The sequence below is a fragment of the Euprymna scolopes genome, chromosome 22, assembly GCF_053919585.1.
Source record: "Euprymna scolopes isolate OS-2025 chromosome 22, ASM5391958v1, whole genome shotgun sequence".
NCBI lineage: Eukaryota > Metazoa > Mollusca > Cephalopoda > Sepiida > Sepiolidae > Euprymna > Euprymna scolopes.
Window position 1 is genome coordinate 33,051,860 of NC_136503.1, and position 24,981 is coordinate 33,076,840.

The 24,981-nt window shown below is 33.2% G+C and overlaps 1 protein-coding gene across 2 annotated transcripts in view; it reads left to right on the top strand.

Annotated features, from left to right (window-relative positions):
- The window catches only part of LOC145243955 (calpain-9-like), a 136,873-nt gene extending 120,496 nt beyond the window's left edge, over nt 1-16,377 (top strand). Inside the window, exons 18-20 of one of the 2 annotated variants that reach the window (XM_080107082.1) lie at nt 1,473-1,589; nt 12,561-12,610; nt 16,265-16,377. In XM_080107082.1, coding sequence (XP_079963208.1) covers nt 1,473-1,589; nt 12,561-12,610; nt 16,265-16,291 — 194 coding nt within the window. In that variant the 3' untranslated portion in view covers nt 16,292-16,377. Of the gene's footprint in view, nt 1-1,472; nt 1,591-12,560; nt 12,611-16,264 lie in introns of those variants that run through there. The other variant, XM_080107083.1, reaches the window with a different exon arrangement.
- Nucleotides 16,378-24,981: the final 8,604 nt, after the last annotated feature.

Consider the following 24,981-nt stretch of genomic DNA (forward strand, 5'->3'; position numbering starts at 1 on the left):
TTTTTATTCTTAATAGAAATTAAAGGCTTTGAGCATGGACTTCTTGAAAATAATCCAACTTCGTTTAATCTTCGGGAGACGTTTGTTGGGAAATCTTGTGTCCAGTTTCGGATGTAAACTCCCGGGATATCAAAGCCGCAGTTTTAAACCAATCAGAACGAGATGATCTATTGATTTTTCTATACTCCCTCTTAGTTGTTATTCGGGCCCGATTTTTTCTTTTCAGTCAATGGTAAACCTTTTTTTCTATTTTCAATAATCTGAAAAACAACGCTTTTAGACCTTTTCAATATTTTAGCAATCTCCCCTATGGACTTTTTTTCATCATAATGGTCACAAATAAGCTGTTTTTCTTGTTTGGCATTTTTCGAATATTCGGAGTCGACATTTTGTTGTTGTTAATAAAATTGTTAACGTTTGCATTAATTTTCTGCGTTCCTAAACTTTTGGACGCCTGTAGTTTAATTAAATTTATTTATATGTAAAAGAAAAAAACTAATATGTAATCAAATCAAAAATTAAAATTTTTTTTTCTTTAACTACCATTATTAAACATTGGAAAATTCACCAAATTTTTTTTTCTTTTTCATAGATAAAGTTAGAAGCTATTAAAAACAAAATTATCGATCGTTCCTTACGTTTTGGACGCTACTTTATATATATATATATATATATATATATATATATATATATATATATATATATATATATATATATTATGCACATAAAGTCATGAACAGTATATAAGGCCCGACCGAAGCCGGGCTGAACTGTTAGTATATATATATATATATATATATATATATATATATATATATATATATATATATATATATATGTATATATATATATATATAAGGAGTATATTTGGTAGAAAATTCGTTATGCAATTGAAAAGGTATTTTCATATCGACTTTTTATAATAACAAAACGTTGATTTTTAGATGGAGAAATTTCGTGGTTTGTATGGCATTCAGTTTCCGTTGAATGCACCCTCTGCATGATTTTAAGGAACATATCTGAAACAACCTTCGTTATCAATATTGAGCTTAATACTTGCTTCTATTGTAGGTAATAGTTTTACTTCAGAATATTACCAAAGGTAGTTTCATGAATTGATTGTTGCGAAATGGTCTCTGATTGACATTGCAAAAATTTGACTTTATTCGTTAAAACGATTTGCTGTTGTACAAATTGTTACGAAATTTTAAGGACCCTACAGCGCTGACAGTCCTGTTATTACTTGAACCCATATTGGAAATGTTGTTTTAAATTTTCTTTCAGGGCAAAAATTGTAAACGTGAACATTATTTTTTCTAAGAGAGCTGTTTACCATCAACACATGCTGGTTGAATGTAGCTAGAACACACATAATAATTCTTCAAATTAGAAATTGAATTGCAAATTTCATGGTCTAGGCAAACAAATATTCAAGATGTTTCGCTATATTTTTCACATATTCATTATTTCAGGACTGAATATTAGTCGCAAAGTAGCAGAGAGTTCTGCGATCCGATATGGTGGAAGAAATGGTCGAATCAAGTTAGATGACTTCATTCAGTGCGTTTGTCGGCTTTTTACCCTTTCCAGTAAGTATTATAAAATCTTACAACTTTCATATACCAAAGCACTTAATACAAAAAATAACAATGGAACGCGTAGAACATTTATAGCCCTTTAACATCGGCAGTTTCTCCTCATCATTATCCAGGATTTAAGTTTTGATGAATATCAACATATTTATTTTAAATATATTTTGTTTAATCTTACTATATATATAAATTCTCTGATCTATTTTATGTTAGGGAGGCACGAAATGGTCTAAATAAACTATAGAACAGAACAATGCATTTTCATGTTTCAATTGTTGTGATTATTTATTCACCTATTTTGCTATATGTAATTGCTATATATATATATATATATATATATATATATATATATATATATATTCTGTGGAAATATACTTTATTTCCTCATAATATATACCAATCCTTATTTAATAATTCTAATATAATTACTATGCTATATAATGAACGAATGACAAAAGTCTATATTCCAAAGTTCATAATATTGACCATCTTGCAATTTATTCTTTTAATTTAGTTGACATTTATAATTCTTGACAGTATCTGTTTCGTAGCACAAAATCAATCACTTAATTATTATAAGAATTAGTGAATATATTTTGCCCTTAATTCATCAAAAGAAATAGCAACTTATTTCCTTTTGATAGATTGATTGTTGCTATTTCCTCTGATGAGTTGAGGGGAAATATATTCACTAATTGATACAATAATTAATTGATTGATTTTGTGCTACGAAACAGATACTGTCAATAATTGTAAATGTCAACTAAATTAAAGGAATAAATTGTAAGATGAACTCTGCGATATAGACTTTTGTCATTCATTAAGCATATATATATATATATATATATATATATATATATATATATGTATATATTTATATAAAATGGGTTAAGAAATTCCAACGAAAGAGAGATGTATATTTAAATAAGAGGGTAGTCACCAACAATGTATCATGAATAAGAACTTCTATAAACAAAATTTTAGAATCACTAGGGAACGAAAATTATTACAAACCAATTAGCTCTAACATAGACGACGCAACCATATCTAAAATAACAAAACTCTGATTACATACAATAGTACATTAACTAAAAAAGAGAAATACTTCCTTACAAACTTCACAACAAAAACAAACATCTTCTATGGGCTACCCAAAATACACAAATCTAACCAAGTAAGACATGCCATCAACATACAAAAGTCGGAGTACATAAGCACCCCAAACCCCAACGACCTCACATTCAGACCCATAGTAGCAGGACCATCATGCCCAACAAGCAGACTTAGCAACCTAATAGATATACTATTACAGACCTTCATCAATTTAATCAGAAGTTTTGTAAGAGATGACACTCACTTCCTTAGCTCCCTACCACAAACATTAGACGATGGGACAATACTAGCCACATTAGATGTTAGCAGCCTATATAGCAATATCCCACACAACCTCGGAAAAGAAGCTTTCTTATATTGGATTGACAAACATACACAGACTTTACACCCCAGATTCAATAAACAATTCGTGTTTGATAGCATTGACATACTCCTCAATAACAACTCCTTTCAATTCAATAATGACAAATACATCCGAATACTAGGCACAGCGATGGGTACTAAAATGGCACCGAAATATGCCACCCTTACACTCGCCTTCCTAGAAGAGACCATTTATGAAAGCATAGAGCAAAAGTACGCGCACAATATAAAACAATATAAAATCTTGGAAAAGATACCGAGATAACTGCTTTATCTTCTGGAGAACCACATGGGGGATATCAGAGAACTCCACACTTTGATACAAAATCTACACCCAAAAATAAAGCCCCACAGAACTACCTTTCCTAGACATCCAAGTAACAATAAAAAACAACAACATAATCACAGACATCTACCACAAACCAACAGACACTCAACAATACCTCCACTTCAAAAGCCACCATCCTAAAAACTGTCTAAAATCAATACCCTACTCCCTAGCACGTAGAGTCTGCACCATAGTAACAGACAGACACCTCCGTTCGACTAGACTGAATGAACTACAAATAACACTGCGGAAAAGAGGATATCCACTACCATTAATACGGAAAGGTATTGAACTGGCTGAAAAAATTCCAAAAGACCAACTAAGAATCCCAAAATAACACAACAAAGAACAATTTTAGCATATGTCTCCACACACAACACAAACAACTCAGAACTATTTACACAGATAACAAAAAACCTTATCCTCCACAATCAGAACGATAAACTAAACAACATACTTAAAACAACAAAAATAATAAAAAGCAAACGCCAACCCAAAAACTTAAAACACATCCTAACTTCCTCAAAACTCGTTCCACACACTACAAAAGGGGTTACAAAATGCAACAAACCGTGATGTGGAATGTGTGACATAATGATAGAAGGAAACACATACACATCCAAAAACCCAACACAAACATTCAAAATAAAAAAGGATCTAAGTTGCTCCTCTAGAATGTAGTATATGCACTAAGATGCACAACATGCAACAAATCTTACATAGGCGCCACCAAAAATTTCAGCAATAGAGTGGCCTTACATAAGAGCAACATCAAAATTGCAGATAACAGACACCTCTATGTTTCAAAACACGTACACACATGCAGTGAAAACAGCTTCAAAAATAATGCCAATCTTCCAAACAGACAATTATTTCATTTACTTACACAGGAAAAAAAATTCATCCCAAGATTCACTCCTGAACAGAACAGAGCCTAATATCAACACACAAAAACATGAAATGCAAGACACACTCGTATGCACATCCATATACATATACACACCCACACATAAATCAGAACCGACACATTAAAACACACACACGCGCTGGCATACAACCACGCACAGACATAGCACCCCTATCTCTAATACAACACACTGAACAATACCAACCCTACTTAACCTCGAAACCAACGACACTAGGAAACACCTAGAACCATAGTATAATATCTGTTCCAACGCCTCGCTCCCCCTTCAGTCAGTGGAAGAGAAATCTCTCATGACTGAGATAACTATCATCCGTTCTATCATCCCCCTCCCATACATATACCCCTCCAATTGGCCCCTCCCTTCTGGGGAACGAGATCTTCCCCACACTAGGAACCGATCCTGGGTCTGGCCATACCCACATGGGGAGACAAATAAATAGAAACATTAAAAAATCCCCTATACATATTTTTAAATACATCTCTCTATCTAAACAAACATACCCGAACAGTCCAAGACTGAAACGAAAAATCACAATACTAAAATCTAAGAATCCAAAAAATAAATATCAAAATAGAATTAAAGCGCCCCTACCCTTATTTCAGAAGAGCTGCCCCCCTCCTCACACATACACATTAGTAACGATCTTGGATCACAGTCACCTTTCTACGTAAGCAAATAACTTCATAATACTATAAAACAGTACACACATTCTTCAAACCAACAAAAGAAAACACACACACACATCCTAAAGGAAAAGAAAAACACAAGCAGAAAGAGAGATTGAGAGAGAGAAACACAACACAGGAGTGACCACAGCCGAATAAAATAGTAATAAAAATTGAACATTCCAATGAATAGTAGACACTTACACGTTTCCACCTCTTGAAAACACTTCAAATGAACTACGAAAATGCTATTTTTACATCTACAACACATTTTGAAAATAATTTCTGAAGAGGACGCTTCACAGAACGTCTGAAACGCGTTAAAAACGATTTTAATGATTTAAAAACATCATTAAAATGATCTAAACATAATTCCCAATGAAAAACCAAGACACGGAATAATAAAATAATGTTAAAAAATACACATTGTTGGTGACTACCCACTCATTTAAATATATATATATATATATATATATATATATATATATATATATATATATATATATATATATAAACACGTTACTTCCGAAGTATAGTATTCTAATGTAATATTATGAAACCTATTATAATGCGGCATTTGGCGTAATAAGTCCTGGTTTACTACTCCTATAAGTTACAGGGCTGTGATCTGAAACGGACAGCATGCCGCGCATGGTTACAAGTAAAAACAGGAATAAAAATTTCAGGGCTCCAAACCTCCTCGCCGTGAAAATGCAAAGGGTTCACTCAACGTGCCGATATGTCGTCAATCCTTTCGAAAGTCAAAATAAAATAAAAGCACAATCCCATCGTAGAATCGTTCGCTGAGATCTGTCCGCGGTCAACATCAATAGAAAGCCAAATACTAGCTGAGGTTTGCACTTGAAACGAATATATTTGAAAACAATGTTGTTAATGTTGTCTAATGTTAAATCCAAACGATAGTAAAAAATGAGAGAAAGAGAGAGAGAGAGAAAAAAATAGATGTAAATATATGTACAATCATCATTCAACAAACTTCAATGAAATTTTCTTTTTCTCTCTCTTTTCCTTCCCTCGAGAATGTGTGTACCATTAACGTTCAACAATTTCAATGACTTTTCCTTTTTCTCTTTCTTTCCGTTCCTTTATGTCAAGGATATCTTGCTTTTCGAGTTGTACAAAGCGGTCTGTTGCAATATTTTTATATAATAAAATGATATGATTACCGAAAGTTGAAGGTTCTACTTACAGACATTATCGATAGGAACTGACCAACCAGATTGAGCCACGTTATGCTAGCAACCAATCAGAATCTAAAATGGCTCATAAAAATATCGAATCTGTTAGCATTGCAGCACATAATTTTTCGTGTTAGCGCAAGAAAGATATTTACTCTTTGCCTGCAAAATTATAAAGTCCATGACCTGTATAGAACAGCTACCCACTAGAAAATTCTGTGTCTCCAGAATTTGTACAGAATAGTTACCCATCGGAAACCCTTCTAAAATTAAACATGGCTTTCAATTCAAGATGTTATGGACTTCAATGGATCGGCATCCAAATTAAAATTGTAGCAAGTGAAATTTGGGGGATATTCATGAACTCAAAAGGTACACGAAGTAATTCATGCGTAACATGAAAATAGAAATGACAATGAGTTTATTGAAAAGAACGCAACTATTTTTGCGGAATTAATACAGTGCTTGGATGACAGAAGTCTATCTGTGGTAATGTGAGAAGCCTTGGACGATGGTTGCAAAGCTTTGAACGTATTAAGAGAAGATCATTTATCGAGAGAGAAACCCAAAAATATCTGTTTATTCACTGAACTGATTTATTTGAAACATATTGAAGCCGAGACGATTACAGGTTATATTATAATAAACAAAACGACACAAATTCATTAAAATGTCTGATGAAGTAACGAGCTGTTAACTTCTATGGTCCGTTAAAAGGTTAAGTGATTTTAAGCCGTTTACCATCTTGATGACTCAGAAAGAAAATCCCATGACTTTTAGTCAATTCAAGGTTACAGGAATTAGAAGGAAACTGAGGGATCACAGAAAAAAACGAATCGACAAATATGAAATTTAAAAATACCAACCGAAAAACACCCAAATAAAATTATAACCTTTACCTCAAATATAAACCGCAACGTTTCAGAAAACAATTCTTCTTCGAAGAAAATGACGAACATTATTTATTATGATTTTGGGGGACCTAATCACAAGAGTTTCCAATGTAGATACTAAAATTTCAAAGGGGACGCCATCAAAATGTGGAAAGCTCTGTTAGTGAACATACATTTCTTTTTAATTTTCCTGTACGCTTTACACTTCAACAAACAGTTGCAACGGTAGCCGAGAAAACGATATCGTTTTGAAGAGAAGCGATGCTAAAATCTCGCTAACGAATAATAAAGGTGAACTTTGTTTCTGTATTCTGGAAAACGCTCCCAAAATTTAAACAACACATATTTTCTGTATAAGCCGCTACTACACAAGACACAAATATAAACTAACCTCAATAAATCAAAACTGATATACCCTGAATTCGATATTAAAGAAAATGGAAGACTATGTTAATTAAACAGTGTAGCTATATCAAAAAATCACCTACCATGATTTACAAACATGACCCATAATTCTTGGCCACTGCAAGGCAAAATACCAAAACAAGATGCCAGACAAGAAAGTCACGAAAACCCTATCACTGGTACATTGTTACTTGAACGGTACTGTGGAACCGATAGGCAGAGAAAATATCAGGTATGCATTGGAGTTTGTAGCCTATTATTCCGGTTAATAATGGTCTATTTCAGGTCTGATACCTTGCTAGCAACTAAGAAATCCTTAGCTAATATACCCCCTTAGGTGCAGTAAAGTGTATCCGCTTTAAAAATGGTACAGAACTTACTCATAGATACTTTGAACTTTTATTAATTAACCGTCGTATCAAACATGAGAAATCGGCCACTAATTCACCTCACCAAAACGGAACTGCTGAAAGACACTTTTTGAAATGGGAAGATGGCTACTTATTGAATCAAAACTCCTCAAAATCCCTTGTATGCATGCACTAATGACTGATGCATATATACGCAACTGGTCTTTTAACAAAATTCTATCCGAAACCCATATGAAGCAATCTGCGGTAAAAAAACAAAACAAAGCAGAACGCATGTATTTGATTCAACTTACTTCACATTTATAGATAAGAAAAGCAAATTAAATATCAAAACCGTCGAGGCATATTTCTTTGGATACGACAAAGGCATGTTACATGATAAGGGCTGTCCCCTTTTCATGTAAGTATAAAAATAGAGAGATTAGTTAAAATGAAAATAAAGTGAGAGAAAGCAGAAATCGAACCCTGGACATAAGTTTTAAAGAACAATATGCAAAAATGGAATGTCCAGTAAATTGTTAATTCTGATGAAATGAATAATAAACTATTCAATTGTTAGAAAGAATGTGGATAATAAAATATGGGGTAAATAAATTAGATATGTAGGTTGAATTCCTTTGTAAAAACATCAAAGAAAAAAATAGGTTATTGGGAAATCATAATGTCGGAAAAACGTGCAAAGTCGCGCATATTGAAACACGTGAATTTTGCTCACGTGGCCGGGATGCATGGATTTCTCAATATAAGAAGTGAGTTAGTTAGTTATAGAGACAGTCAGTGAGAAACTCAGAGAGAGTCCGAACGTCTAGAAGCGAGACGATCACTTTTAAACTAAAATGTGAAGCTTTGAATTCTTGATGATGGAAATCACGGCCGGTCGTGTGAAGAATAAACTCATCTGTATTTTTGTAGAACGTCGTCTTGTGTTTGTGATTCCTACCAAAAGGTAAATTGATTTGTTATTATATGTCTGTGTTATAAAATGTCGTGACATAAACATCATCATGTCTATACAATGTCTGAATAGTGAACACTATCTCCTCACTCAAAGAGCTTTCTTCTTCTACACGCCTAAGGAATGAACATTTAAAATATAGGAATCGTTATAAACGAACAATCTCTCTTTCAACATCCCTCTTAATAAATCTCTCTTACAAGAACATCTCTCTCCAAGATAAGCATCTCACTCTTTTAATAAGACTCTTACTTTAGTCATAACATGAATAAGTATATTACATATACAAATTTTGTGCCGTGTCAACATCTCTCTTAATAAAACTCTCTACACGACATCACTTGTAATAAGACTCTCTCTAAGATACAACAAGACTCTCATCTCACTTAAGACTCATGTCCTTTATAACATGTAAAAAAAAGAACATACATTATCCTTACTAATAAGAACACATTGAAATGTATAACTATATAACAGGCAGCCCAGCCTACTTAGTATTTTTCCAGACAAAAAAAAAGAATCTAATGAACAAAATTCATGTTTCATTTTAAAGAAGAAACCCAATTATATAAAGATAACACTTGATATTTCTCCAAATTCATAAATCAAGTGACGACAATGTGGTCGACGCTGACGCAGACAAAAATATTAATAATGATGACAGCGATGATGCTGATGTTAAAGTCGAAAACTCGTCAGAACATTACCCAAAAAAGAAGTAGAAGACGACCCGATTTTTTTATGTCGAAAGTTTTGGATAATATCAAGTCCACTAAAGCTATTGGGTGATACGCCAAAAAGCTTTAACGAAGCAGTTTATTCAGAAGATTGTCAACAATGGAGAATGGCAATGGAAAATGAGATAGACACATTAAGAGAAATTAATGTATATTCGGTAGTGTCTCCTCCGAAAGATAAACATGTCATTTCTTCTCGATGGATTTTTACAAAAAAAAATTACAACATCAGGCGTTCAAAAGTACAAGGCGAGATTTGTTACTAAGGGATTTTCTCAGATTTACGGCATAGAATTTTTTTACGTTTTCACTGACTGTAAATCTAACCACAATCAGAATTTTATAGCAAATTGCATTGCAATATAACGTTAACATCCACAAATGTTTTTTTAAAAGCCCTGATAGAGTGTGAAATTTATATTACCTCTCCAAAGGGATTCACAACGAACAAATAAAAATTGCGTGTGGAGTCACTGTACGGTTTGAGACAAAACGGAAAATTTTGAAATCAAGTATTTCATGATTATATGATTAAACAACAATTCAAACAATACCCGGTACACCCCTGTTTGTATATCCAAAAACAAAGAGAGTAAATTACTGATTTATTTTTATAGTTCGATGACATTTTAATCGCATCAATGTTAAGAACAGATTAAATAAAAAATAAACCGTTCGAAAAAGAATTAACCCATTTCGTACAATCCATGTTATAAAAATTCTCATATTCTATGCAGTACGACGCAAAAGTAATATTGTCATCAGGGATGTTTTGAAAAATCATATAAATGCTGATGTTATTTTTTGCTAAAAAAATCGTTAAAATGTTGTTATCTTGCTTGATTTATGTAGATTTTGTTTTCTCTTCCACTTTTAAATCTGATTTCAATTTTTGTATCATTTTACAAGTTATTTCAACTGCATTTCTGTTTTAGTTGAATTATTAGTTAATAAAGTTAACAAAGCGTTTTTTTAATTTTTCTGTTTCTGCCAAATAAAAGGGAATCGACTGGATGTTTTTCCGTTCATTTCTTTCACAAAGAAAGAAACAATAATCTTGTCTAAGAGTCTTGTGTCTTATTACAAAAAAAAAAGATGAAGAAACATCGACTGACTTCGTTTTTTCATTGTCATACGATTTATTGCAATAATTCTTGTGAAAGACATGTTTTTGTTAAAATCTGACATTCTAGCGTCAGTGACTTTTTTTTCGAGATTTTAATAACGAAACATTGCTTATTTTTACAGAGAAGTCATCACTTATCGAGGCTTAGAGGCCGCTCGAGTATAAGGATAAATGAGTGTAAGGTGGTCGGTGCGACAATAGCTCAGTGATAGATTTTGGTAGGGAATTGAGCAGAATTTGACTATTAAAGGGAAAGGACTAGCAAGAACTTGTTAACATTGGACTTACAAACATGTTGTAATCAACTGAGAAGCAGTTCAGCAAAACAGAGTTCAACAAGCGAGCTATTCTAGAAAAGAAGCTTTGTTCATCGAATTTGCATTATGATTCATCTCATCTGGGGTTTGAATAAAAAATTTGAATAAATTGACTAAAAATGTTCCTCATTTTTAATAAAATTTTATATTTTATAAATGTTTTTAAAACATATGTTATTTTTTTTGGGGGGGGGGTTCTGTTCCAAACTGTATAGTATTTTTTTAATCGAATATTTTGAAAATAGAAATAATGTAAGCATTTTAGTTACACCGAGATTGAAAATATAATCACGAACGCCGACATCTCAATAATTTTATAACGTTTTAATATTTGTTTTACAAATATTCGAAATTGGTTTGTATTCATTTCGTGCTGGTTTTATTTTGTGAAGAGTTCAGATCATTGAATGTTTATGGAGAGAGATTATCACAAGTATTTGTTGGCATTATGTTTAAAGTTTGCAGGAAAGCATTTCTGTCATAATATATTCCACGGACGAGAAGTTCTTGGAAAGAAACTCTATTCATGGAAATTTTGCTTGAAGGAAGGAACATGGAGAAAGAAAGTAAAGTTATTTTTAGTCATTATGGAGGGACGAATGTTCTTGCTGTGAATTCCTTACAAGAAAGAATTAGTGATTGGAATTCAATCAGCATCTTTTAGTGTAAAAAAAGACTAGTTACGTCTCATCTGTATAAAATGGACATAGAAAACAGTTAAGTTCCTATATATCACTAAGTCGGTGTTGCGCTCTATCAAAGCAAGACAGAGTTCAGTGAACGTCTTCTCCAAATGTTGTAACACAGATAACCAGAAGAACAGGACCGCAGATAAAAGTATCAGAAAATAATTCGAATTACACTTAATTATTTTTGCAGAAAATAATAAATACAATGTTATTGTTTCAGTGTTTGGAATTTGTGTTAGCATTCTAAAAATATATTACCTAATAAAATGTTTATTTATTTTTAAAACATTTTTAAGAAAAATGTAAGAACTTTTATCGGATATCGTCTGCTGCTAACTTTGTTTTTCTGATTCACCGGTAACACTATTTAATCTTAAGAAGCAGCTGACACTTATAGAGTATTCTAGTGTATTGAACTCTCTACTTTTGTTAAGATAATCTTTGGTAAATCAATGTGTCATGGATAAATGTTTGTTTATAATTTAATTAAAGTAAAACTATGAATTCTTCTGGAAATAAATGAAAGTAGGTTTACCATTAATATAAGCAGATGTAGTGAGTGACATCGAATTTAACGTCTGTCCTGTCACTTATATTAATGTATGGAAATAACAGTGCAATTATTATTTTAATAACCCGACTGACTATACTTTATATATTAGATATACTATTATATAAGATGTATTCCGTGATATAAAAGTGATAATTATACAGTATTACTAAATTAGAACATGATTTATTAGTTTTTCACCAATGGTTTACATGTATTAATTAAGTATTCTCTTTTTACTTTTTCTGGAGTAAATTTTGTGATTAATGCCATTTTGTAAGTTCGCATTTTCTTTATGCAATTAAGTTCTGTTTTTCTTTCTCCATAGAGGGTTACGAAATTCTTGGTCTCTCCAAAACCAATATTTCACTTGGCGAGGTAAGTAAATATTAACTTAAATACTCGCAAATAATTCCTAAATTAACAACAATTTTAAGATTGTATTAGCCAAAACTAGATGAAGGTATACCGAGGTAAGTGAAAGATTAATTGAGTCGCAGAAATGAAGACTCATTATTTCTGGAAAATCCATAGTAGTATGTTGGAAAATGGACAATCAATAATTTTTTTTATTATTCAAGCATCATTATGTCGCTTTTTCCAGCAGTTCCTCTTAACTCCATATAAGACTGTACAAACTACTCCCTCCCAAATTCTCCTTTATGGACAGAAACTATCAGGTAATTATTTGGTAATGTCCCCTCCTCTTATAATAGATATGAGAAAAACTTAGGCATCTCAAAATATGTGGACTTAGCTATAATAATGAAGATATACACCGCTGAACTAACCCCTGTTCTCACACACTCTAAAGAGGATTCCTTGTAGAATCTTACTTATCTGTTGCTGAAAAATTACTTCTGCGGTACCAGTCTTTAAGAACACTAGTGAAAGGACTGATCCGCAAAGTTATCGCCTCATAAGTCTTTCCCTTCTCTTCAGTAAACTTTTTGAATCATTAATAAATCTAACAAAAGTCTGTCGCTAAATTTCTCTCTAACAAATGCTATAGATTTAGGTCATCATATTTTTAACGGTCATCTCTGAGAATATAAAACTTCACAAAGTCTGACATGAAGGTTTACCCAGGAAAATCAATCCGTGCGATATTATTGGGAAAATGTTTAATATAATCAGATTTTTAAGCGAAAGTAATAGCCATATCTTTCGTCATTTAAACAATATAACATCAATGTGAGTGTGCCTCAAGTGTCGGTGCTTGGCATGTATTGGTCCTTTTTTTAATAAACTACCTCCCTAATACAATCGCGTCTGAGATGGGTATATTTGTCGCTTTATTCCTAATATGTGAACGAATCGAAGACACGCATTTTTAATGGAATCATCAGAAAATGGGAACCAGTCTATAATGGAATGGGGCTCAAGAAAGGATGGTTGCATTTAATGCAACTAAGAAAAACCGCCTTTCCTTTAGCAATTATTACAAACGTTATCCGCTACTGAGCGACAAGACTAACAACATCCTTTTCGAGTTCAACATTTAAACACTTCATCTTAACATTTACAGGTAACATAATTGGAATGAAAAAACATAGAATATACAGGCAATTCTAGTTCAAATAATTTGGGCTCCCTCTACCGAACTAGAAAACTTTTTACACCAAAGTATTCCATATCTCTACACCATTTTTATATGCATGGAGTATTATTGCTACATCTAGGCTAGTGAACAAACCATTCCTCTCTCTTTCTCTTAGGCAGAGTCCTAAACATGATCTCTACACGGTCTACCAAGTTTCAGCCCCTCTCAACATAAATACTCCTGAAGAATCAGATACGCAACAAAATCGCTTCAATATCATGTCTTCATATACCGGAAGGATGTTTTTACACCAACAGCTCCTTTCCTTCTAACCATTTGCCTTTAAAATCCGCGCCTGCTCTCTGTTTCTCCTGACTGTACTAATATCCAGAAATTTAAATGTAATGTGAACAAACATCTCATTGCACAACTCTCTACAGTATCTCCTTATGAATTTGGCCCCTCATTCACAATAGTCTATTACGTGTAGTTGTGTGTCTTTTTCGGTTAATTGGTATAACCCCTCCCCCCCCAAAAAAAAAACTTTACTAACATCATATTTTTTATTGTTTTGTTGTTCTGATGTTGTTCATTCTTTATTTCAATTATTTTAATGTGATGATGCTAGAGTGATGGAATTTGTTTCGAGCTAAAATATCTAGGGTGGAATTTAATTTTGTACATATTTTATAATAACGAACGATCAAAATGCCACGATTAAATAAGTATCAATTTATTAATTTGAAACGTAATTCTTTATTTTTGTAATAAAAATTAGGAATACACCTCGAGGGAAAAGTATTTGCCCATTAATCTTGTCTTATTGATGCATTCCATATTACTTTCCTTGTCTAGTCAGCAACGCTCGAGATATTTATTTTTCTTGCACAAATACATACAAATGGTTGCACACACACACACACACATATATATAATTTACATATATTTAATTTACATATATAAGGACGTTATAAGGATAAAAATGAGAAAATGTAGAACGAAAACGTCTTTAAGTAATGGCATTTCGAAGTAAAATGCTTCTAATTTTCATACAAATATAAAGATATACAAACAAACCCCGACTGAAGAACATTAAAATTGAAATGAAAAAAAAAAATCGGTCAGGAAATAATATATTTGCGACTAATGAAAAAAGACGAAAAAATAAAGTGGTTTTTGCTAGTTTCGAGTAATAATCTGGTAAGTCGATTGCTGGTCGGCCTTCGTATTCTTGCATCGTATCTTTCGTCGTCTATTATTTGCGGCTCAACCAGTCAGTATTTATGGCTTAACATATAAGGAGGAAGAATCTGGGTGTACTCATATTCAACTTTTACTGCCGAGTTCCCTAAATGCCGGAAAAAACTTCTACTGTAATAAATTCTTCATTCGGAGTGCCAGACTATGGAATTTTCACCCTGTTTCCTGCTTTCTTGACTGTATTGACATGTTAGAGAGCATCTTCTTACAACCAAGTAGCATTTGGATGACTACCCGTGCTGTGCCGAAGATATAAAATAGAATGGTTGGAGGTGCTACATAGAGCGGACTCCAGAAACCATTTAAAGATTTTGGAGTCTGTCTCTATTGCGGTGCGGAAACCTTCTTTGTGCCGACAGAAAAAAAAACAACAAATAACGCATTGTTTCTCTTTGGCGAACTTTGAATATTTTCTCCCATTTTTCCCCCTCGTTGTGCCAATATTTTAATGGTTTTTAAACGTTAATAAACTTTATTTTCGTGTCCCCGTATTATTGGCACATTCAATAGTTCCCCATCAGAACTCTTTACTTTCGACATAGTATTATTATTTTACGCTATCGATTTTCTCCTGATGAGATGATAGCTGAAAGAGCTCTCGAGAGACTTCCACCCATTATATTTAAAACTGTATATAAATTCTGTACCTCTAAACATTTATGTATATATATATATATATATATATATATATATATAGAGAGAGAGAGAGAGAGAGAGAAAGACAGAGAAAGAGAGAGAGAATAAATGACAAAAAAGTTATATTCCAAATTTCATGATGTTCACCATCTTATAATTTATTCCTTTAATTCAATTGACTTATTCAATTCTTGACAGTATCTGTTTCGTACGGCAAAATCAATCACTTAATTATTTAATACTCTGTAATTACATTGAGCTTCGCATGTAAGGATTGATATATTAATAAGAAAAATATTTCTACAGAAATATATATATATATATATATATGTATATTTATAACGGTTGTATCGATTAGTTTCGGAAATGTAAATCCAATGAAACATGTGATTATTAAATAGTGCTTAATGTAGGACAGAGCTGGTATATAGTCTTTTATTATACAAACATTATTGGTTATATATATATATATATATATATATATATATATATATATATATATATATATATATATATATTAGTCATTTAGATATTGATTCTTTTAATTTCATTTCTCGTCATTTCATTTAATCCGTGTTTTTTTTCCTTTGCAGTACATCAGTGAAGCTATGAAAGCCTAAGATGACAATTTCTTGGTGCTATGGAAGAAGAAATTCAATAATACATATATTTTATTATAAAGAATACAATAAAACTTTTCAAGCGACTCTATGTTTATTTATCAGTGAAGAGTTTCGTACTGTGCGGTCGTGTTTGAATCTATTCACACAAAGTATGCAAACATATCGCAAGTTTTCAAAAGATGTTTTACTCCGATTTACTCTGATAAGAGATGGCGTTTAATCTAACTAAAACCGCGTGACTTGCTTTGACAATTATGTACCAACAGAAATGATTACAAAGATATGTTGTTTGTTTTTTCGTCGACTTTTTATGCTCTTCTGATCTTTTCTCTCTTGATCATTTGTTGTAGAAAAGTCAGGATATGTTTATGTATCTTGTTTATTTGAATGGATGAAGAAAAACATCGCAAAAACGAATATCTTAACTGATAAGTAAACACATTGTCGTTACAATCTGCATTTTTTAAAATCTATATATGATTTACAATTAAATATTAATATATATTCAGTTTAAAACGTGAACAAGTGAGTATTAAACATATATATATATAATATATATGAATATAATGTATATATATATATAATATACATATACATATATACATATATATATATATATAATTCTAGGCTCAACTACAACATATTAAACGTAATATCCATTATAATATCCCCCAAATTGTTATTGTTGCTAGTGATCCGGCTAACAAGCTTAATTTACTTGTTTCCATCTTTTCATTATAGTCGAATGCATTCAACCCATTTATATATATATATATATATATATATATATATATATATATATATATCACTAAGATGAAGTTGATTATCTATCTGTAAATTAAGTCAGATATCCATAAAAATGTTTGATACATGCTTTTGAATAAACTATTAATATTTATTAAGCTTAAACCATAAAACATCTATATACATACATATATCTAATATTTTATACTTATATATTCATATATATATATATATATATATATATATATATATATATTGGCACTGAAACTACATTCAAAATTGTCAATTACATTATTATTATTATTATGATTGGTGGGTAGAACATCTTTTTGAGAGGACGGCATTTACATTCTCGTGGAGAACACAACATGCACATTTGAAGCAAAATAACAATTTTACACTGTTGAGCTGATTTGCTTTGCGAATTTTTCACTTACTGTCTCCAACCAATGTAAACGTAGATATATTGGACATTTATTAACTGTCTGAATTTTAGTTACAGAGAGTTTTGCTATTTTCCTTTGCATAAACGACCTAATAACATCCAGAGGGTACCCATTCTTGGATAGAATATAAATAATTATTTTCAATGCCTCATCCCATTTTGATTTTTAACAAATCATAAGGGCACGATGTCTTAGAGTCCAAATTTAATTGATCTTACGTTTGGGGAGGGGAATGAACCAGCGTGTATACAGTTCCGTAAATGGACGTTTGCGGTATGTTAATGTGAGTTAACTAGATGGTGTTTTTGTTACCAATACATCAAGGAAAGCCATGGATGAGTTACACTCTCTTGTATACTGTAACGTGGGATTCATCTTATTAAGTAGGGAGAAAAATTATTTGCCTCTGTTTGACTATTGAAAAAGCAAAATGTGTAGACCACATCGCGAAAATAGACTAGGTCCAGAGAGAAATTGCTCTTCATGGAAACTTACGAAAATATTCGCCATTATCGGCCCTAGGACTGAGTCAATGGACGCACTTTCTATTTGCTGATACATTACATCAATGAAACTGAATTCAGCAGATGACGTGAAAAATTTCATTAACTCAACAAACATGGTTTCAGAAATGGGAGGAGGCGATATCTGGATACGATATAACAAATCTGCACAAATATCTAAAATGGGAACACAAGTAAACAGGTCGCTAATGTCATAAGAACACATTAGCAACCTGCTTACTTGTGTGTTGATTTTTCCCAGTCGTAATGATAGAAGCCATCCCGTTCCACAATACTCATTGTCCAGGAAAGAACAACAATGCTAAATAACACAGTTAAAAGGCATCCAACAACGCCAGAAGTCTTCATTATCAGTCAACAAGAGAAAAATATTTGATGTTACTTTAACCTATATATCCTGCGTTTATAGTGATAAACCCGTTTAAAACTGCAAATCTTACCAATTTTCTCACGTTATGGGTAGCATCTCAAATCTCGAACTTTATCGCTTTAATTAAGCCAATTTTTTTACATGTCTCATGTCTTGAGCCCACCGATTCGATTTTGGAAATAAACCTTTTTCTCATATGTTTATGTTGTTTGTTGCTTAATGTCTTCAACAAAAATGTTTCGATAAATTTTGTAATGATTTTTCTTTCGCGATCCTAATTTCTGAAAACATTCTATGAGAAAATTAAATTTCAAATGTAAAATCTATTGGATATGTATGTAAGTGGAGCAGTGTTGACGAAACCAAACCCTACATCATGCAATCATTGTAAGCGATGTAAACAATATCATAAAATAATAAAACACTTTTTTTAAATGGAACTAAACTACATATTCTGTTTTATTTATGAAGTTCTCGTTTTCTTTCTATACCGAACCTATATCTGAAAATTTCTTTTCAATACAATTTCTGTTTCTGTGAATCATCATTTTGTTTAATGTTTATAAAATTGACCAAGTCCTATCTGCTTATCCTTCAGCAAACATTCACGTATGTGGAGATTTTAATGTTCACAATGTGGAATGGTTAACCCACTCAAACAAAACCGATGATGATGAGAGGTTCTGTAATAATTTCTCCATTTCTTATTACCTCACTAAGGTGGTTCACGAGTCCACCCGTGTGCCCGACACTGACAGCCAGTATGCGAGTCTCCTAGCCCTTTTTCCTCACAACTTGCCTGAACTATGTTCAGTTTCCGTTCAGTCTCTTCTTGGATCTTGCGAATTGGGGTTGTATCAATTAAGATAAAAATGAAATGTAATAAGTCCTCAGACGTACCTCTCCACCGTACAGTATATCGATACACTATGGCTGACTGGGATAGCTTCCGTACATTTATATCAGATCTACCTCTGTGTTTCATGTTTAAAAAGGATGTGTGCTCTATAGTATCAGGCCTGTCGGAATGGTTAATTGTAAGTATAGACCGTTTCATACCCTCGAAAAAGTTCCAGCAAAAACCTAACACCCAGCCATAGTTCTCTCCAGAATGTGCTGCTGCCATTGCGCACAGAAATTACTTTTTTAATTGCTTCCAACATTATAGATGTATTGAAACTAAAGCCGCTTTCAGGACTGCCAGCAACCATTGTAAGAAAGTAATAAAGAATGCAAGAGAGTTGTATGCTCACTCCGTCAAGTCTAAAGTAGCCAGTTTTGGCAAATAGCAAACAGAATCCTGAACAGAAGCGTGTGCTCCATCCCAACTATCATCAATGGACCTGAGGTAATCTCCTCAGCACCAGAAAAAGCCAAACTCGTTGCCAAGAACTTTGAACCTAATTCTAGCCTTTGCGATCAAGGCCGCCAACCCCCAATATTTCCTCCTGTATCAGAAAACACGCTATGTGATATACAAATATCTGTTCGTGATACTGCCAAGCTAATCAAAAACCTTGATTCCAGTAAAGCAACTAGCCCTGACGGTATTCCAATTATAGTGCCCAAAAAACTTCAACCAGAACTAGCGCCCATACTTACAAAACTGTTTGAATCTTGCTTTCCCGACTGCTGGAAAACCGCTTCTGTGGTCCCAGTCTTCAAGAATTCTGGTGAAAGAACTGACCCACTAAATTATCGCTCCATTAGCATCCTCCTACTTTTCGCCAAAATATTTGAGTCCTTAGTTAATCAAACCCTAGTCCAACAACCTAACAACTGCTAAACTCCTGACCGACAAAAAATATGGATTCAGGCAAGCCCGTTCTCAACCCGAATATTAACATACATTTGTCGCAGTTTAATTCTTAGTATACTAGCTATCAGCGCCATAAATTATGCAATGATAAAATGAACTAATCTCTAAGTACACGAATACAAGCTGTGCCCTCATGCGAGTATTAACATACTACCACCGATCCAACGATACTTTCGTTACTTGAACACATTTCCTTTTATTTAACATTAAGTGATATGGTACGGCTCTAGAAACAAATGTGTCTCGGTGAAAGCGATCGAGAAATGTTGTACCACAAAATTGATCGGTGACAAAAAAAATTAACCCACAGTGCGTTCTAATGGATGGAATACCTAGACATGTAAAGGAGTTGTCCACCGAAAGAAGAGTCTGGCAGCACAATATCTTTAGAAAAAAAGTTTTATACTTGAAGACAAAACAAAGACAAAGTGTGACAATTTACCCAAAGCAGAAGTCGAAACCCACTTATCTGGAGCCACGTTTTGCGAAGAATCATTTGTAAAAAAATTGATCGCCTCCGGGATGTCGTCTGTGTGATCAGAAGATCAGAGCATTTGGTAATGGTGTGGAGAGAGATCGAAATAAGTGGCCATGGTAAACATTTAAGAAATCAGTGATAGGCGAACCTAGAACTATTTGAGTACTGGGCGAGATCGATTATCCAAATTTATGACTGAAGAAAAAGAGACGGATTTTTGCTCGAGAAACTTTTGTTTTGGGCGCCACGTCGTTCGCATGTGTGTTGCTCTTGGTGAAAATAAGAAAGACTGCTGTTGCTTATGCGAAGAGCAGGCTTTCTATAAGTTTGTTTATCGGTTGCGTTCGAACTTGCATAAGTCCTCTTCTATGAGGGAATAAATTTTAACAAATAAGTCGACCTTACACTCTAATCTAAGAACAAATAACTGGGAATCATTTCTGTTAATCTTGAATGATGCAAATATTTATAGGATAAAGGCCTACACCTTACGCTTTAATTTAAGAGCAAACAAAGACGTCGGAGGATGACGTCTGAGCAATAAAAAAAACATAAGAAAGATTAGTGAATACACATAGCCAGATGTTACATTGGGTAGGAAATAACATTTTCAATTATGAATATTACAAGACATGAAATTATAAACAGACAGAAAATAAACACGCATACATCAAGTAAAGAAAGCAACACTACAGCTTTATTTTAAAACTTTTATTTAAAAAATCAAGTCAAGTAACTTGATTATGCAGTGGAGTTGACATTTATTCAATGTAGCCGCCTTCAGCTTAAATCACAATCTTGATACGAATTTGGAACTGGAAACATGACTTTTCCACAAGCGTCGGGAGATAGTGGTGATCAGGTTGACTTTGGTGTTAAAGGAGATTATGTTGGTGATGTTCTCAACGTATAATTAAACGAAGTTGTTCAGCGTATTCAGGTTGGGGGAAGAGGGGGCAAATGAGAGAAGGGTACAGAGTTGTAGCATTCCTTCTGAAGCCAAGCCTGGGTCTCTTTGCACGTGGTCCGCTGCCCATTCCTGTTGCCACACCCAGGGTCTACCAGCGAACACCTGATGGCATCAGGGGATCACCACGCGCTTCAGAGCACTTTATACTTTAAAGTATATATATTTGTGGATTTTAATGTCCATCACAGCAAGTGGCTTGGTTTCTCGAGTTACAAAGATGCAGCTGGCAGCAAAACACATACCTTCTCTATAGAGTATTCCCTAACACAGACAGTCACGTTTCAGAGCCACATCCCAAATCGTAAAGATTAGAAATCTCACTTTTAGATCTATTGCTTACTACGCTATGCATCGGTTTGTGTGGCAAATGCCGATAGTCTACTCGGGACGCCAATCACCTTGTAATATTGATTGACATAACTAAGTTCACGACTCTAAGCTGAGGATCTATTGCTAAAAGTGACAAGATGCTTCAAAAAGTCTGACTGAAAAGTCATGAAAATACATAGCAGAGATGCCCCAGGTGTTTTCTGGTGGCTTTTAAATCAGATTCTTACTCAAGATCTATCATGGTTATCGTGTACGCCCCGTGGTTTATAGCATTTTAAACTACCCAATTTTGCTCTCGAAATGTCCAGCCTCTACGGATAGCTCCAAATTATCAGATAAATTCGTACAAGAGTCAAAAGTGAATACTGGAAGTAGGGTTGGAACTCGATGCATTCCATTGAATCCTGCCAAGCGGGTGCGCTGTTCCGCAAGTATTAGTAAACTATGCGAGGCTCTGGTCTTGTCTGCATTAAAAATTTGAAAGTCCCGTAACATGTAGGCTTTTCGATGTAACCCTGCAAAAAGTAGAAAGTAAAATTTGGGCGTACTTTTGACAAGCTCGTAACATTCCTTCTCTTCTTGCCCTTTAGTTCCATGAGGGATGTTTCTGTTATAGGAGGGGAAATTGCTCTTTTGACTTTAAAATCCATCTATTTAACTGTTATTGTTGAATAGCTTTTGACGTTGAAGTAGTAGTTATTTTATTTTCTTATTTTTAAGCTCCTTACATCAAGTGGATCCATGTCTTGTCTGGAGCGATTTCCATAAAAAAATCAACTGTTGGTCACAGTTTAGACGAGTACTTAACTCTCAATCGTACGGATTGTGGATAAAGGTTCATTGATAATGGCGACAAATAGCGATTTTTATTTCCTAATACTCTACAGAGATAACATTCAGTTACTTTATTGTACACATTTCGTTGGCGGAGGTAAGCCAAGATAGATTATAGCGATGTCTGTGCAGGTTAAATATAAATAATGATTTAAGGGCATTCGGCATCTGGAATACTTATAACCGTTTTCAGTTCGGTGCTGTTTCCCACAATTTATCTATATAAATATAAAACTAAAACAGTATTTGTCATCAGGAGATGCCTCTCATAAAGTATCGTGGCACGAAGATTTTTCGGTGCAAAATTCATAAGAGTCAGACGACATCCATTAAAAAAGGATCTTTATTTAGAAAACTCTAAGTTAACATTACAAGAATTTATAAATATTGTGTATGTTTGGTCTAGACAGATCACTGGTGTCGTCGCCCTGGATATATGCGAATTAAATATGACTACCATTTATAAATTTGGCCTTTTCTTAGTCTTTTTAAACATTTTTTTCTGGCCTGAAAAAGTTTCCTATGGTTAAATAGACCAATGTTTGCGCAGGGTTCACACTTGTCATCAAGTGATGGTATCTGTTCCGTGCACATGTGCATATAAATATGGAAAACCACCTACAATTAAATGGCTGTGTAAGTGTTTTGTTTTCAAAAATAAACAATTATAAACAGAACGACTCATATAAATCTATCTATATTCTTTTTTTATTTTAATATACTTTCATAGAAATGTTTCTGTTATGTCACAAAAAAAACTATTTTCTTTACGTTACAAGTATCACGCTCATACATTAATTCTAATATAACATACTAATCCAAAGGGTCACGGCTAGTCTAGTTACAAATAAATTCCCCATTCTCTCGGTTGATACTATTGCAATAAAGTTACGCGATGTGAAAAATGAGTCCTATCTGTAATTTGGTAAATATTTCACAAAAATGTTAGAAAGATATAGGAATAGAGATCTGAGAGAGCCTTAGTGACACTTATTATAGAAGTAGCGTTCAAATAGTAGAGATAAAATATGCCAGGACTGGTGACGAGTCGATAGATTGTTTGATGGAGAACAAGCAGATATCGACTGAAGAACAAATGATGGCGAAATCAAAAGAAAGAGATGCGTCCGAGAGTAGCATCAAGATATGGAGACGGGTAACAATTCAGTGGACGCAGGGATGAAAACTTTACGGCAAATTAGAGAATTGCGACTCACAGATAGACTTTAACTGCAATTCAGGAATGGGAATTAATATTGATACAACTAGTCCCCCTGTCAAATTGCATATCCATCGTCTTTAAAAGAAATTAGGCCTCGTTGTTTTCTTCGCACTTTCATTAGGATATGAATGAAATGTTTCAAATCGGGAGTGACATAAAAAATTAGAACAGAAACAAGCGTGGTATTGAAAAGAATATCATTTATCCAATGCCAGTGCAAAAATCGATACATGATTACCGTCATTAATCGAACGGTCATGCATCAGGATGTCTACCTGTATATGATAGAGCCTTAATAACGAACTTTCTGGAATAAATACTACGGATTACTTCTCGTTTTTTTCTATTGTTGTTTATTTGTTAGCATATGAAACGAAAAAGGAGAGAGAATTGTAGATGCAGAGAACATAACAAAGATGAATCTGATAAACTTCGAAATTTTTTTTATTTTAGTTTTATTATTTATTTACTTAATTATTGTCACAAAACACACAATGGCTTAATTTTCTTTTGTTTTGTGTTGTTGTTTTTTTAGTCGTGGACTAGGAATGAGAAAGATATAGTGAAAATGTTCAGGGGTAGATATTTTTAGAATTAAAATAATGAGGAATGTTCACTATATAAACCTTAATAGTAAAACAACATAACATGAGTGTTATTGTCGAAAATAAAATAATCGTTGACTGAAGTCAAGCCAGTTGGTTGAAATAAATAAACAGGATGGATTATCACAAATAGAATAATTGTTGATTGAAGCCATTTGTAAACGTTAGCATACCATGTTACCAAATCAACAAGCACGTTGATATTTACACAGCGAATTCCGCCTATAGGCATTTAGTGATTGAAAGTGTAACCGTAGTCGAATTCCTGCGCGCGCGTTCCTACTTCGTTATCGCCACCGTGAAATAAATATATATCATTGTATTGTCTCAAATTTAAAACTTATG